Here is a 15,376-nt window from a genome sequence, read left to right as displayed (position 1 = left end):
CAAGAGGAATTGACAACTGCCAGCAGTCCCTCCCTGCCCATACAGTCTGGCTATACCACTTTCTCATCAAGGGGAACTGGTGTCTGAGAATGGGAAAGATAGGTTGGACAGTGTTAAATACCAGTTTAACTTCAGTGTGGACTTAGCCACCAGTTAGACAATACTCTTTGAAGCACAGCTAAAAAAAAATACCTTTTAGGTAAATAATGAAGTCACATGGAAATTAAACTTAAGGGTTAATGGAATAATTTTGGACATCAAATGGATAATCAGATGACAGCTTTGGGCCCTAAAATAGATGCTTTCTTGTTGTGAACCTGTGATCAGTAGGACCCATGGCCCCTCCTGTGGGGGCTGAATAACCAAATGCTGGAACATGCAGCAGTGGTAGCGTTGGCATCTTGAGAATAAATCCATGCAGACAGAGCAGTGCCTGTGCAGGTGCCCGCCTACAGGCAAGCAGCCTTGACATGAGTACTACAAATGGGTCAAACCTTGTCTCCTCATCAACTAATAAGGCTCAGCATTCACTCCTGAATAAATCTCTGTCCCTCACAATTTGCCCAGATTTCTCTTATCGCTGCCACCAAACTATATTGGTCTATCCAGGACCTGGCTTTCAGGTTCTAGAAACCAAGAAATCTAGCCTAAAAGTCTACTAGGGAATCACAAAGAGAGGGGATTGGAAAACCAAGAGCAACACAATGGTTATAGGCAGGTTAGAGAGGTAGAACAGCCAGCACAGATGAGATACAGAGTCTGCAGAGACAACTGCTCTGACCAGAAGCCTGGTGACTTAATGCAGGGCCCTTCTAATTGGGGGCAGAGATGGGAGCAGGGTAGGCATCAGAAAACGCACATAGTGAGAATGCACACAGACAACACCTCACTCCACACCAGAAAATTAGGAAGGGAAAAGCTCTGTCACTTTTGGGGCTTCCCTCAGCCAACCTGTGCTGTTAATCAGTGATCGTTTACCACAGGCACTCTAACAGGCAAGCACTGGCACCTCTGCTGGACTAGTGCCCTTGAGCCTGTGTCAGATAACTATGAGGCTGCTGTCAGTCCAGGATTTCTGGGGATGTTGCTCGGAAATCCACTCACTTGCACACTATTTTGAGGTCAGTACCTCCTGGCTCAAAGAAGCTTTCGCTCCTGCAATTTCCAAAGCACAAGCAGCTCAGAAGGCACAAAACATTCCCAGCAGCAAGGACATGTCGATCTTGCCAACCCTACTTCAAACTGCCTAAGTGGAAACAAATTAATCCAGTCATATGGCCATTATACAGCCTTGCATTGAACGTCCTGCTCTCATCTTTTTCTGGCACACAGGAATGGCTTGGTGTCCTCTGATGCAACAGCCTCCCTAGCAAAACATGGAGCAGAGCTGATAGCAAATCTTCTATGACTGACTCTCAATATCATAATGCACAGTCCCCACAGGCAACTTCCAAAATATCTAGTCCAGAAAAAACTCAGGACAGCTGAGATCACCATCTGACAGAGTCTCAGCATGTCTTCAACAAAGGTATGGAAATGATACCTGGAATTGAAGGCACTCCATCAGAACTGTGACAGGAAAGGAGATGGCTTCAGTTGACTGGGTGGCACATTTTTCTTCTGCAACTCTCCAACTTCAGCTTCCCAGTCTTTGACCCCTGCCGGCACCTCCTCCTCCTAATTCCTCATCAGCCATTCCAGCCACAGGACCTGTTGTCACTCCTGTATTACTGTTGTCTACACTGGCTTGTCAAATTTGTTCTCCTCTAGAAACATTTAACACCTTTTTCAGGCTTCTTTGGGTTACATGTGAATATTTTGAGGATTTTTTTTTTTTTCAGTCTTTTGAAGTTTGTGTGTGTCTGCAGTTCTGGTCATAAATTTTAACCTGCATCCTGCTAAAACCTGTCCAAGATCTCAGTTTTAACAGTGCCTGTTAGAGGGAGCTGCTTGTGTTTCTGTTAATTATAAATATCCTCCTAGGTGTGTGACAAGTTTTATGTTGGCACAAAAATGAAGCAGTGTCAAGAAAGGACCATGCTACTAAAACAGGGACTTCAGTTCTGGCAATTCCTTTTTAACACAAACGCGGACATTTGCGCACGGACATTGGGCACGGGCGCTTCATGATTTTCCTGGCTAGTTAACTCACTGTTAAACTGTAGGTTGCTGCCCTCTTGCTTTCTGACTGAGATAGCAGAACCCGCCCCAACTTTGGAAAGGCTTTCAGGAACTGCCGGAAAACTGGATGTGTTATTGCTGTGGTTTAAAAATTATTTTAAGAGAAACAGTGTGCTGTAATTATGCAAAGATGTTTATGCTTTAACTATTTGGTTCATGGATTTTTAAAACTTTTGTTCCATCTTTCTTTAAGTAATCCTCCTCTGAAATTGTAATCAGTTTGGGGGAGAAAACAAATTATGCGCTATTGAGGGCACAGGTTTTTAAGACTGCTCTCCCAGTGTTGCTAAGGACTGTGTTGCCAGCAGGTCTTGCTGGGTCTCGCCGGGCAGTGAGGTGGTCCAGCCGATGAAACAGCAGGCAGCATTGCTGGGAGGAGCAGCAGAAAGGTGTGGGATGCTGCTCAGCAGGTCCCATTCCCCCCGTGAGGGGACACATGCTGGAGAAGCACGGCAAGCTGTGTCCTGGGAGCGGCCCACCACAGGAAGGGCACAAGGACCCCAGGCGCATGTGGAGGGAAAGTTGGCAGGGGGAGTTTTGCTCTCTGAAATTTGCCTGCAAAGGGACACAGGGCAGCCCAAGACATGGCCTGCCAGCCAGCCTCAGTGGCTTGGCTTGAGGTGAGCCAGGGTGTGCTGGTTTCTACTGGGATAGAGTGAATTTTTTTCACAATGTCTGGAAAGGGGCTGTGGTTTGGGTTTGTGCTGCACACAGGGTTGAAAATACAGAGATGTTTTAGTTATTCTTGAGCAGGGCTTACACCGAGTCATGGCCTTTTCTATTTTTTGTACTACCACACTAGGGAGGAAGTTGGAGATACATGGGAGGTTGAACTGGCCAAAGGGATATTCCAGACCATTTGGCATAATGCTCATTATTTAAATTTGGATGTAAGCAGGAGGAAGAAAGAGACGTTTGGAGTGATGGCATTTGTTTCCCCAAGTCACCGTGAGGTGGGAGAGAGTACCTAGAGATGACTGAAGAGCTGCCTGCCCATGGGAAGTAGTGTATTAATTCTTTGGGGTTTGTTTGCTTATATGGTTTTTAAATTTAGTTTTGTTTTCCATATTATACTGTCTTTATCTCAAACCAAGAGTCTTTCTAGGTTTTGCTCTTCCAGTTCTCTCCCCAGTCCCACTGGTGGGGCAGTGAGTGAATGGCTGTGTATGGTGCTTGGTGGATAGATGGGGTTAAACCAAGACATGGGGGAACAATGTTTCACACAGACAGGGGGGAGGCCATGACATTTGACAGCATGGGGGCCAAGCCACAGCATTCAGCAGTGGAGAACAAAGCCAAGCACTGCTCCAGGGGTGTTGAGAGTTGGGCAGCCTTGATGGCAAAGTTCTACCACCTCTCAGGAAACAGTGTGACAACTGTCCTGTCAAGTGAGAGCCTGAAATTCATGGCCCAGCATGGCTATAGGCTGGGCCCCACAGCACTCTGCACGGGGGCATGGTGGTGCACTGTAATGGCACAAACCCAGACAGACACCAGGTGTCTTGTATTCAATGTAGGTGGAGAGCAAAGCTCTGGAGAGCCCAAGGGCCAGGCCCTGCATGCATGAGCACAGCAAATTTGGTGGAGCAGTCTGCATGGACTGAAGACTAGGTCCGAGACTGGATGGCTTAAAGGGGACCTGAGGTGGAAGGAACTGTGGTAGTGTGATGTTTGCCTTTAATTGATTAATTCATTATTGTATTGTATTTTCCTAGGTTGGAAATGGTTTGTTCCATGTGCCCCACTTTGTCTGTAGGAATGGTTTAACCTTAAGTTCTGTACACCCCTTTTTTTCTATCAATCATCCTTATAACTTCCCCTACTTCCAGACCTTCCTCTGTCTATCCTCCAAACCCCGCCCCTGCAGCTTGTCTATGGGTTGCCATGCTTTTTTTATCTAGAAGCTTTGATGTCAATTATGTTATTCTACTTATCCCACTGGCAGTTTATATACACTCTCCTCCCATCTCCTATCCTACTGGTTGGATAATAATTATGTCCCTCCTCATGCTCCACCCTACTTGCCAGCTCCTCCCCAGTGTCAGCTCCCCCTTTATAAGCTTGTGCTATCCCTTACTCCTGTGCTCTTCTGCTCCTGCTCCTTCCTTGCTTGGTGTAGTGTACCACCTGTTTTTCACTCTTTTCAGGGAAGGAATAAACAGTAGCATGGAAACCACAGGTAGAGAGCCACCCTGTTTCTCGTTCACTTCTCCAACTCAACAAGAACCTCTCTGGGTGCCTGTTTGGCCAGGGACAGCGAAAGGAGAGGTCCCTGCCAGTGGCCAAGCCGCCACCCTCAGCCAAGCCCAAGGGCTAGAGGCAGGGAGCGGCCAAATGGTAGCTGAGGCGAGGGGCCGGGTTAGCCGGCAACACCAGCATCACACCTCCACCCAAGATCAGGGGTGTGGCGACAAGGAACTGCTGAACAAATTTATCCTGCACAGCTGGATGGCTTAGTCCTTCTGACCACTATAGAATAGTATCTTCACCAAAACAGAGCACAGAGCTGGTGACAGGTTTCTCCACTGCAGCTCCACCCTGCTTGCTCAGGACCACAAAAGGGGTTAGCTCAGTCCACTCTCATGTCATTCAGGGCTGTGGTGCACACCCAGAGGCCCATCTCGAGTCTCCCTGCTCCAGTAGGGACACTGACCTCACTCCCTCACCTGCTGCACTCAGCACCATCTCTTCCCCAGCCCCTACCTCCATGTTTCCACTCCTCACACAGCTGTTGCCAATTCCTCTGGATTCCTCCCTATTCCTGACACCTATCTCCTCATGCTCACCTTGGCTTCACCACCACTGCATCTGCTGCCACCATCACCCACCTCCCAACTTCTCCAAGTTGCTGTCTGGACAAGTCCAAACAGCGCTGCTACAGCCACAGTCCACACACAGGGAGTGTCTCCTGACCCTAGGAAGAGCCCTGGCTCCAAGCAAAGAGCCAGCAGATCCACACTCCAGCCCCAAGGCTGCCTCTTCCTCCTAGGGCACCTGCCCACTCCATCAGCACCATTTTGGGAGCTGTCCAAAAAGCACACCCAGGAAAGCACAGCCACAGCAAAGGGCCCTTTGGGAAGAAGAAGCAGGAAGGTTATGAGCTGTCAACAGAAGACTTTGCTCTCAGGCACAAAATCTGGGGCTGGTTGCTGCTCTCATGAGTGCTCCAAGCACATCTTCCTCTCCCCCTCTAGCACCCAGACCCCAAGGCACATGAGATTCATGCAGGTGAGTGGGGCAGGATGTGGCTGCTTTCTGTGGATCTTCCAGAAAGAGCAGGCACCTCAGCAGGATTAAGCTGTTGTGCTGCTCTGGGCCACTTGACAGCTACGCCATCGTGGAAGCGGCACACCACTGCCGTTTCCATTCAACGCCAGGCTGACTTCCAACCCATCCTGGGCTGCAGTCCTCCCCCTGCAGAGGATTACCGCCACAATCACAGCTCCGGTGGACTTAGCACAGCCACAATGAGCAACAGCAAACACTTTCTCAGCACTGTCAGCTGACAGCCCAGAGCAGCCGAAAACAACACAGAAAGAAATGATGGGGCAGCAGCTGACTAAGCCACCCGGATTAGAGAAGCTCAAATGGGGCTGAAAAGCAGCATAGCAGCATGTACCACTAACCCAGCAGAGCTGCAGCTCCAGCCCCCATCTCAGTTCACCCAAACACAGTCAGCTGGCTCCTGGCTCCGAGCACGCCGAGAAGGGGCACAAACACCGATGCTGCAACACAGAAGTCAGGCAAGAGGGAAAGGGCAGCCACCTGCAGATAACCATCACCCTCAACATACACATCACCTGCCAGGGTAGCTATGACAGCATCCATAAAGGCAAAGGGTCTTCTGTCTCCATCCTGGGGTACAGACCCACAGACCAGTTGTGGGTCTCTGTGCTACAGCACTGTGGCTTGCACCCAGGTATTTGCAAACCACAATCTCCACCGCCACACTGCAGCACATAAAAAGACCCATCTCTCTATATAGTCCCTGAACTGCCATGTACCTGGAAGACGCCACAAGAGGTTATTACATCTCAGGTAACCCTCAGGTGAAAGACACAGCCTTCACTTTGCAAAACTGCACACTTGATACTCTGCAAACCTCAGCTCTGCCTGTAATTGGTGGCACAGTCTGAAAAGCGGCCCTTCATGAGCAGCACTGCTACCTTGCTAGCCATGGCCACCAAGGCACATCAGAGATGGCCATTTTGCACAGGAACAGGGCAAGAGAAACTCAGGGATTTCACCAGCACCTCTGAAATTTAGCAATCAGCAGCTCCAAAAAGGATCTTTTCTCACAATCAAGACAGGGCAATTAAAGCAGTAAAACAACAAAAGCAAGAGATTGCTAAGCAGCAACAGCTTGTTCCAGGGATCTTCTCAAGTGTCCCAGGGTGACACACACAGCCTAGGAAAACAGGCAATGGATGATGACACTAGAAGCCAGGCAACTCCTCCAGCAGTGCCCTCCACCTCATCCTTCCCCTTCCTCTTCCTCCTCTTCTGCTGCAGACCCAGCACCTTTGCTGGGCTGGCTCAATACAGAGCCACTACAAGGAGGGTCTCTCCTTCTGAGGGATAGTTCTCCTACTCCAGGAGCTCTGCTTACAAATCAGAGAGTGTGTCTGCTGCACAGTCAGCACTGATAAAAACAGCAATCCAGCAGTGTCAGAGCTTGAACAGGGAGTTTTGTGTGTGGTTGAACTCAAACAGGTACACAGCACATATGCAATATGACCCATGGAGGCAAAGAATCGCTTCTTCTTCCTCCATGTTCCAAAGGGGTACTCAAAACATCCAGAAGCAGTTCCAGCTGTGACCAGCCAATGCCAATGCACATCTACACTCACCAGCCCTGTTCATTATGTGGCCAGGGCAGAGTCCTTTAGTATGTGTTTCCATGGATGGGTAGGAATAGACCTTCAGAAATTTGAGACTATCATTTGCCTGAAAATCACCTCAGAAGATGGACAGGAAGAGGATGGGCATGTGAACATGAAGCTCAACCTCAAATAAAAGAATATGCCTTGGTGTGACCTTGCCCTGTGTAGACCATAGTAGTCTGCCATGCAGCCCTTTTACCTTGCTGAGCAGTTCTGCATCTATCCAACCCGTCACAGCCACATGCACCACAATGATGGCTGAAAAGCTCTGCATCACCCCAGTGCTCTTAATGACCCACTTACCTTTTTCTCAGGAGTACTGGTCTTAATGGGCCTTGCAGTAATAGGACAGACTTGATGGCATGCTGAGTCAAAAATGACCTAACTATAAAGAACATGTAGACTTTTGGAGGAGACTCTTCCAAGTCTTTTCCTCATTATGCCCAGGCACATGATCCTTTGACACAGGGATTTTGCAGGAGACTGTGCCCTGGGTGAAGATGTCCATTCACCTGCTCAAGCAGAGGGCCAGCAGCAGCCTTTTCAAACCAAACCCTGCCTTAAACCTTTGTGCAGTTGTTGGAAATTTTACCACTTTTAAATTTTTTATGTAACTTTGGTCAGGAATTTGTTTGCCTTTGCCCAGGTGGAAGGGAATTGAAGTTTCTGTTCAAAAGATCCTGTTCCCCAGGGATGTCTCTATGATCTTAACATCTATGGATTCCTAGTAGCCAGAAGATACACAGGAGATAAACCATAACTATTAATGACCATTAACAAACATTAATGAACATTACCACTTCTAGTGTGCAGTTGGAGACACCTGGGCTGGGAAAAGATTGTTAAGAGAAATGAAGAATGAAGATGCAATTAGCATCAAAGGTGATCAATAGCCAATAGGAAATTGAATTCTAAGAATTATGTAATTTAAGACCAGTTAATTTCTTTGGGGTTTAATGTATAAATATGTGAAAAGTCTGGTAAAAACCATGTGTGATTGAATGATTTTCACTGCACAGTCCAGGCATGTGTGGATGAAATAATTTCTGATGCACATCCTGATCAGAAAAACATCCTGGGAAGAATAAAGTAATGCCTTGATTCTCTAATCCTGAAAACGTATTGTTGAAGAGTTTCTGTTTTTCCTGCAGTTTCTCTGACACCATCTCGTCACACTTCATTTCTGTACTTCTTTATGCTTCTTGCTTCTCAAGGCCTTCACACCTGGCCCCTATTTCTCTCACTACATCATTATGTTAGTGCTGCAAATATCTCATTTGGCATAGAATAAAGTGTGTCTAACAATTCTCTGTACAAAATTATGGCCACATTAGACCAGGAGAAGGAAAAGTAAAAAAAAAAAAAGTAAGACCCGCTTTTCAAGGCCGAGGATGGTGTTGTGGGTACTGTTTACAAGGCCTCGGCTGCAGGCTGTGAAGCTTACTCTGTACAAACTTCTCTTGTCCTACAGCCTTGTTTTATTTTTTTTAGCTGTGACAGCTAGATTTAGCACAATTAAGTACAAAAATGTCAAAAAGCTATGAACAAAGAACCTTTAAAGAAAGTGCTTCAGCTCTAAGGTGGTTGCAGCACATATATTCCCTCCTAACACTTAAAGACAGTGTTGTACAAATATGCATATTCTAGAGGCCGCTTAGGAGATTCACAACTGTGTCATGATTCTGCAATATACTGGAAACGCTACAGTCTGCAAAATTTAATGTGCATGTTTACTGTAACTGCCATATTGCCCTACTAAATGGAAAACCCTTGTAAATTAAAATAGCCTCAGATAAGTAAACTTTCTATTAAACATTGGATCCTCCATGTGGATTTTCTAAAAATGCTTTGTCAGAGGATACTGGACTCTGGGGCAAGCAGTCTCTGGAGGCTGTAGGAGTCATAGCAGAAGGTGAGAGCCCCTTGAAGACTCCTTGCTGAACCCTGTGAGGTTCAGCAGCTCCACCTCTGTCCTGGCATGTGCCCCTCTGTGGGGCCAACCTCTGGCTTTGGCAGATGTCCACTGTTCGGGGGCCACACAGCTTGGCCTTATGCTGCTTCCAGTCTGGCTCTCAGAACTGACTGTGTACAGACAGAGGAATGCTATTGTGGGCAACATGCAAAGGTGGCAGGGTCTGTTGATACAGGATGCTGAAGGGCTCTCCATCACTGCTAACTGCTTGCGTGGGGAACAAATCAGCCATGTGCTTGGAACGCTGGAGAGCACAGTGAAAGCTGAAGCTGTGGGTCTACAGCTTTCAAGAAGGAAATAGTCCCAAGGTGCCTATGCAGATGCACACCACCTGGAGATTGGCAGCAACCTGGATATGGGCTGGGCAAGCACAGCTTTCCTGAGAAGGGCTGCAACCCCATGGCAGTGCAGGCAGGCACCCACCAACACCTCCTTGATGGAACATGCACCTGTGGAGTGGTTTTTGTACAAGGTGACTAGAGAGAGCTCCAGCTGCAGAACTAAGTCCAGTAGGTTTTGGTACTCTGAAACTGAGGCATTTAAGTGAATTAATTAAAGATCTGCAGAAGTACTGCATGGAGTCCTGGTGCCCCCAACAAAAGAAAGACATGGAACTATTGGAACAAGTCCAGAGGAGGTCCATAAAGTTGCTGAAAGGACTGGAGCATTTTCCCTATGAAGACAGGCTCGGACAGTTGGGAGCTGTCCAGCCAGGTGAAGACAAAGTTGTGTGGAAATCTCATTGCAACCAGTACCTGAAGGGTTGTATAGGGAAGCCAAAAAGGCACTGTCAGGAACTGTAGTGGCAGGACAAGGATAAGCAGGTACTCACTGAAAGAGAGGAAATTTAGGTTAGATAGTGAGAGGAAGTTTTTTGCTGTGAAGGTAGTGAGACACTGGGACAGACTGCCCAGGGAGGCTGTGGAAGCCCCAGCCCTGGCAGTGTTCACGTCCAGGCTGGATAAGGCCTTGAGCAACTTGTTCTAGTGGAAGGTGTCTGGCCCGTGGCAGAGAGGCTCAGGACTAGATGATCATTAAGGTCCTTTCTAACCCCTTAACATTCTTTGATTCTCTGTAGAAGTGACTCTGACGCTCAGAAGGAGCTGTTATTCCTCGGTCACTCCCTTTGGAAGGCGACTTTGGCTGCTGCCTTGTCACAGGACTGAGGCGGCCCGAGGCGGCGCGGGCGCGGCCGCTGCCCGCCCCGGCCGAGCCCAGGGGCCCCGCCCGGCGCCCGCGGCCGAGGGCACACGTGGCGCTGCCGGGGCCGGCTCGGCTCGGCTCGGCTCGGTGCTGCGCAGGCGCCCGGGGCCGCGACGGGCGGGGCGGAGGCGGCGGCCGGGCCGTGCGGGGCGGGGCGGGGCGGCCGGGCCGGTTGGGCGGTGGCGCGGGAGCCGCCTAACTGCCCCTCAGTGCCCGGCCTCGCGCAGGGAGGCGGCGGCTGCGGCCCGGCCGGCGGCGGCGGCCCGAAGAGGCTTTGCCCGGTGCCTGAGAGCCCCGGGTGGAGAAAGTGGAAAGGAAGGACTGTAGCCCCGCCGGGCGTAAGTTCTCGCGGTCTGAGGGGAAAGGCAGGGTGCCAACAGAGGGACGGCGCTGCCAGCCAGCGGGAGGCCGTTCCTCCTCGTGTCTGCGCGGTGACAGTGTCCCGTCTTCAGCGGGATAGGGGATGCTTTCTGCCTTCGGGGATACGAGTTCCCCAGGGGACTGTTTGTAGTGTGCGGAAAGCGAGGCTGCCGGGGAGTGCACCCCTCCCTGTGGGAGAGCTGCTCGCATTTCCTCTTCTTCTTAGTCCCGCTAATGATCCGCGGCGCGGATCGTCCGTTCTGACCTTTGGAAGTTTCGGTTCAGGTGCTGGCAGAGGTGGTTTGAGCGATGTGCACTGACTTAGTGAAGATAAGGGGGCTCGGGCTCTGTTTCCAGAGATGTGTCCTGCTGTCTGCAGGCAGTGAACTGCCGGGAAAATGTCATAACTGCTAAATGACCTAATGTTAAAGCAGCTTAACTCAAAAACAATTTTTAAAAAGTTTTGGAAGCTACTGTGAGCTGTGTAGGTTTTTGTTAATGTATCTGTGTTGTCAGCATTACTGCCTTGCAAATCTGTGTAGTTGCTGACAATAGGAATGGGAAGATTGTAAGGTGTGGGCTGAGATTGGATTCGGTTTAACCTTTGTACCCTAGTACCTGTCACCTCGTTTAACTTGTCCTCGTGATACTCTTCACAATGTAGTTTAGTGAGATAGACTTTATAATATGCTGTTTGCTATTTTTGTTATAATTTGGCTGTTGTATTGGTATACAAATAACATGTCTGATATTGACATGATGTCATTTCCCCGTGATTCTCAGTCTCTTAATGAAAGTTTTTCTTTTGAATCAACTTTTTAACTGCCATTCCAGTTTTTTTTTTTTTTAATTTTCTTCATCACTCCTTGGATGTAGTGCATATACTGTTAATTTTACCTGAGCGGGAAGATAAACTCAAGGGAACTTTCAAGAGCTATGTTAGCTGAATAAGAATTTGTGTCTATTACTTAAAAGAGACAGTAGACAAAAAGGTCCCAAACATTTTCTCATCAGCTTTTCCATGTCTCTGAAGTGAATGTGGCTTGAAACACAGTTGTAGACAGAACTGCATTTTTTGCTGTAGTTCTCAATGCTTGAGTGTTTGGGGTTTTTTGTATGATCAGGACTTTACATCACTTACAGATTTCTGTGGCACATGACGTCATTTGAAACTGGGTGGGTCCAAAGAAAATATGAACCTCGTGTGTCTTTTTTCTTCTGGCAGGTGGCAATCACATCTTCTGATTCTTTGAAGCTCAGTGCACCAGCTGCAAAGTCTCTGAAAGGATGAGAGAAGGATGCAAGTGCCCAGTGTAGATTTGCCCATTGCTGTGTGGCAATGTGCAGGTTCAGTGTGTGCTACTCCTCCTGGGCAGTGCTTACTATGCTACAGACACTGTAGTTGTTGAGCAGAGGGCAGCTGTGAGGGCAGCTGTTGCTGAGGGGTTGTTGCAGAATCAGTCAGGGAACCCACTGGAGCAGCAAGGGCAGAAATTGCAGGGTTAAGGAGCCATGTGTGTGTGAAGACATGTACTGGCTGTGCTGTCTGTACGGGTGCAGGGACATGGATGTACCTGTATGTGAATATAAGTGTGCAGAGCAAGAGGTACAGTTGGGTTAGTGAAGTGCTGAGTATATATAAAGTGAAAACTGTTCAAGGAAGGTTGCAGAAAAGGACTTGATGCTGTGCCTCCTTGTCTGGCCCTGGAGCTGGACTGTTGTGAAGTTGGGTGCAGAAAGGGAGAGCCTGAAGTGTGTGTGGTGACATCTGAAATGAGCTGAGGGTTGGCATTTCTCTTTCTTTTGGACATGGTGTGTTGTTGCCCTGGGTGACTTCCCCAGGAAGGGAAGTGGTGATGGGAGAGAGTCTGTTGTGCGGAGAGCAGTGCAAACCAGCCTTTCATGGGGCCCCTTGTGGCAGCGCTGCAGATTTGAGAGAGCCTCATGCAGGTACGCGGGCAGCAGTTGCTCACCTTGGTGTGCTGGAGGAGGGGCACTCTGGTGCTGTGCCTAGAGCTGGAGCATCTTGAGGAGCGCAAGGTGACCTTCTCCCAAAGCACTGGCTCTGCTCATGTTGCACATTAGCTGCTGGGGGGTGAGGATGAGGTGTTTGAGGTGCACCAGTGTGCTGTGCTCGGTGTTGGACTGGAGGCTGTGTGCAGCACACACTTTGAAAGCAGTGTTGTTGCTGGTTGTGTGAGAGCTCTGTGCGGTTTTGGTCCACGGTCATGGCAGGGAGGTTCCTGTGGCAGGAGTGTCCCTGCAGTGAGTGAGCACCTAGGAGGAGGACTCTCAGCTGGGAGCACAGAGCCTGCCCTGCAGCACTTGTGTCTGTGCTCTCCAGTGTCCCATGGGTGTAGCTGGATGTTCCTGGAGAAGTCCCAAGTGTGTGCAGGCCTGTGAGTTGGGGGGCTGGGAGGGCTTTAGGTAGTGCTGGCTCTGGCCTGGAAACCGCCTCCCACGCTGCCCAGAATTCCTGTTCCAGAGTCCTCGCTGGAAGGTTTCTGCCACTATTTTGTGGGAGGGAGATGCCATTTTATTCAGTGTCGCAGCTCCTGCTTCCTTGTACCAGGAAACACTCAGATATCAATATATTTATATGCAGCACATGCATGGGGTATGTAGATAGTTAGAGTTGTATGTATGAAGGAAAGAATTGGTAGATTTGTACTTAGATACACTAAATATATATATTTCTAGAGGTATATGAATGAGACATTTGTAATGGTAAAAACATAAGCCTGAGGTAGCTAAAGCAGTCTTTCTTGAGGGCTGATGGAACAAATCTATAGATTTGAATGAAATGCATTGCAGAAAGATAAAAGGCAGGTTCAGGCCTTCTGCTTTGGTGGCTGTAGAAAAAGCACTGAGCTGTTTGGAGAACAGGCAGGAGGCATCACAGAGCACTGGGACATGCCTGAGGGCTGTGGAACTGTGTTAGGTGGCTGCCAGGCAGGCCTCAGCAAGCACCGTGTCACGTCCCCCGAACATGGATCGAGGTCTGTCCCTCGATCCAGGCTGAGAAGGCTCCATGCCTGGGCAGAGCCTAGTGGGATGGTCATGCAGTGCATATCCCTGATGCTGGCTCTGGGCATCCCTGGCCCTACCAGACATGAGCCACACAGGCTGAAAAAACAGAAGGCCAGAACAAAATCCCTATGTCAGAGGATCACATGCGTGGGGACTTATGTTGTTTTCTCTCTGAAGATTCTGTGGAGCCGAGGTATTGTGTGCTTATGGGTAAGATGTTGCATGCTCCAGGTGCATGCTGTTTCCATGGTGAAGTTGAGACATGGGCATTGGTGCAGCTGCTGGCTCAGGGGCACCTCTCTAGAGGGACACCCCACACCACTGAGTGTGGGGTGCTGTGACAGGGGGTGGTGGTTGTGCCCTCTCTCACTTTCAGAGGAAGTTTTAGCCCTTCAGGTAGTAAGGTGTCATCAAATCACAAAATATCCTGAATTGGATAAAATGACCCACAGGATCATCAAAATCCAACTCCTCACCCTGCACAGGAAACTAAACAAATCACACCATGTGAACTCTGTCAGATCTGATGCTGTGACCACTTCTGTCAGGAGCCTGTTCTAGTGCTCAGTCACCCTCTGGGTGAAGAACCTTCTGCTATCCAGCCCAAACCTTCTCTGACACCACTTTGGCCATTACCTCGGGTCCTGTCACTGGTCACAAGAGTGTAGATATCAGTGTTTGCTGCTCCTCTTACCCTCACAAGGAAGTTGTAGACTGCAATGTGGTCTCTCCTCAGACTTCTCTAGGCTGAACAGACCAAGTTATTTCAGCCACCCCTCATATGGGCCCCCCTCACGACCCTTCACCATGTTTCTTGCCCCCCTTTGGACACTCTCTTGACAACTTAATGTTTTGCTTATACTGTGGTACCCAAAACTGCCCCCAGCACTCGAGCTGAGGTCGCCCCAGGGCAGAGCAGAGCAGGACAATCCCCTCCCTTGCCTGGCTGTGATGCTGTGCCTGATGCACCCCAGGAAATGGGTGGCCCTCCTGGATGCCAGGGCGCTGTTGATTAGCATTCAGCTTCCCATTGGCAGGACCCCCAGGCCACTTTCCAGAGTGTCTCTCTTTCCCCAGTTATACACACATCCAGAATTGCCCTGTCCCAGGTACAATATCTAGTACTTGTCTCTGGTGCATCAATTGCTTAGCAGTACCCGTTCCTCTTCTGTACATGTGGCCTCCTGTGATTGTCTGCAGAGCCAGCCTGTGCATGATGGCTGCTGTGCTCCTTTGTCAGCACTTTTTGACAATGTCATGCGCTGTGTGTTCCCTACCACAGTATGCTTGCCTTGCACTACCATGGCCCTACGGGCCTACCTAGAAGTATCACAGTCTCCAGAGATGAGCCACTGAGTTGCTGCATTCTGGCTTGTTGGGGAAGGGAGCTTGAATAGTAAAAGCCGGCGATTTTAGCCTGTGTATGTAAAATTTTTTTTCCCCTTTTTTTTCTTTTGGAGACAGGGGTGTAAGTGAAGATGCAGGAGCCAGAATGTGTTGCAAAAGCCTTGCGAGCTGTTCTTCTTGCCTTTCAAAATGGCATACGTTTGTCAGAACTTCAGAGTGAATACAGATCCCTGACCAATGAGTTGATTCCCTTCAGGCACCTAGGATATGACACACTGGAAGGCTACTTGGAAAGTATCCCAGGAGTGGTCAGAATGGAAGAGAACAAAATAGGAGAGGTAAGAATTAGTTTCTGTTCAGAAATGGGTTTTGTATTTGCAGAATGTTCCTGGTTCATAGC

At 49.0% G+C, this 15,376-nt stretch overlaps 1 protein-coding gene across 8 annotated transcripts in view; it reads left to right on the top strand.

The window, feature by feature from the left end:
* The first annotated feature begins 10,394 nt into the window (after positions 1 to 10,394).
* TDRD7 (tudor domain containing 7) overlaps positions 10,395 to 15,376 on the top strand; it is a 46,233-nt gene continuing 41,251 nt past the window's right edge. For 5 of the 8 annotated variants that reach the window (XM_072922196.1, XM_030257706.4, XM_072922195.1 and 2 more), the window contains exons 1-2: positions 10,395 to 10,577; positions 15,094 to 15,314. In XM_072922196.1, coding sequence (XP_072778297.1) covers positions 15,108 to 15,314 — 207 coding nt within the window. In that variant the 5' untranslated portion in view covers positions 10,395 to 10,577; positions 15,094 to 15,107. Of the gene's footprint in view, positions 10,578 to 11,824; positions 13,823 to 15,089; positions 15,315 to 15,376 lie in introns of all 8 variants that reach the window. The other 3 variants (XM_030257702.4, XM_030257703.4, XM_030257701.4) reach the window with 3 other exon arrangements.

Source organism: Taeniopygia guttata, chromosome Z (genome assembly GCF_048771995.1).
Source record: "Taeniopygia guttata chromosome Z, bTaeGut7.mat, whole genome shotgun sequence".
NCBI classification, from domain to species: Eukaryota; Metazoa; Chordata; class Aves; order Passeriformes; family Estrildidae; genus Taeniopygia; species Taeniopygia guttata.
Note: the sequence above shows the minus strand (reverse complement) of the source record. Positions and strands in the feature narration are given on the sequence as shown.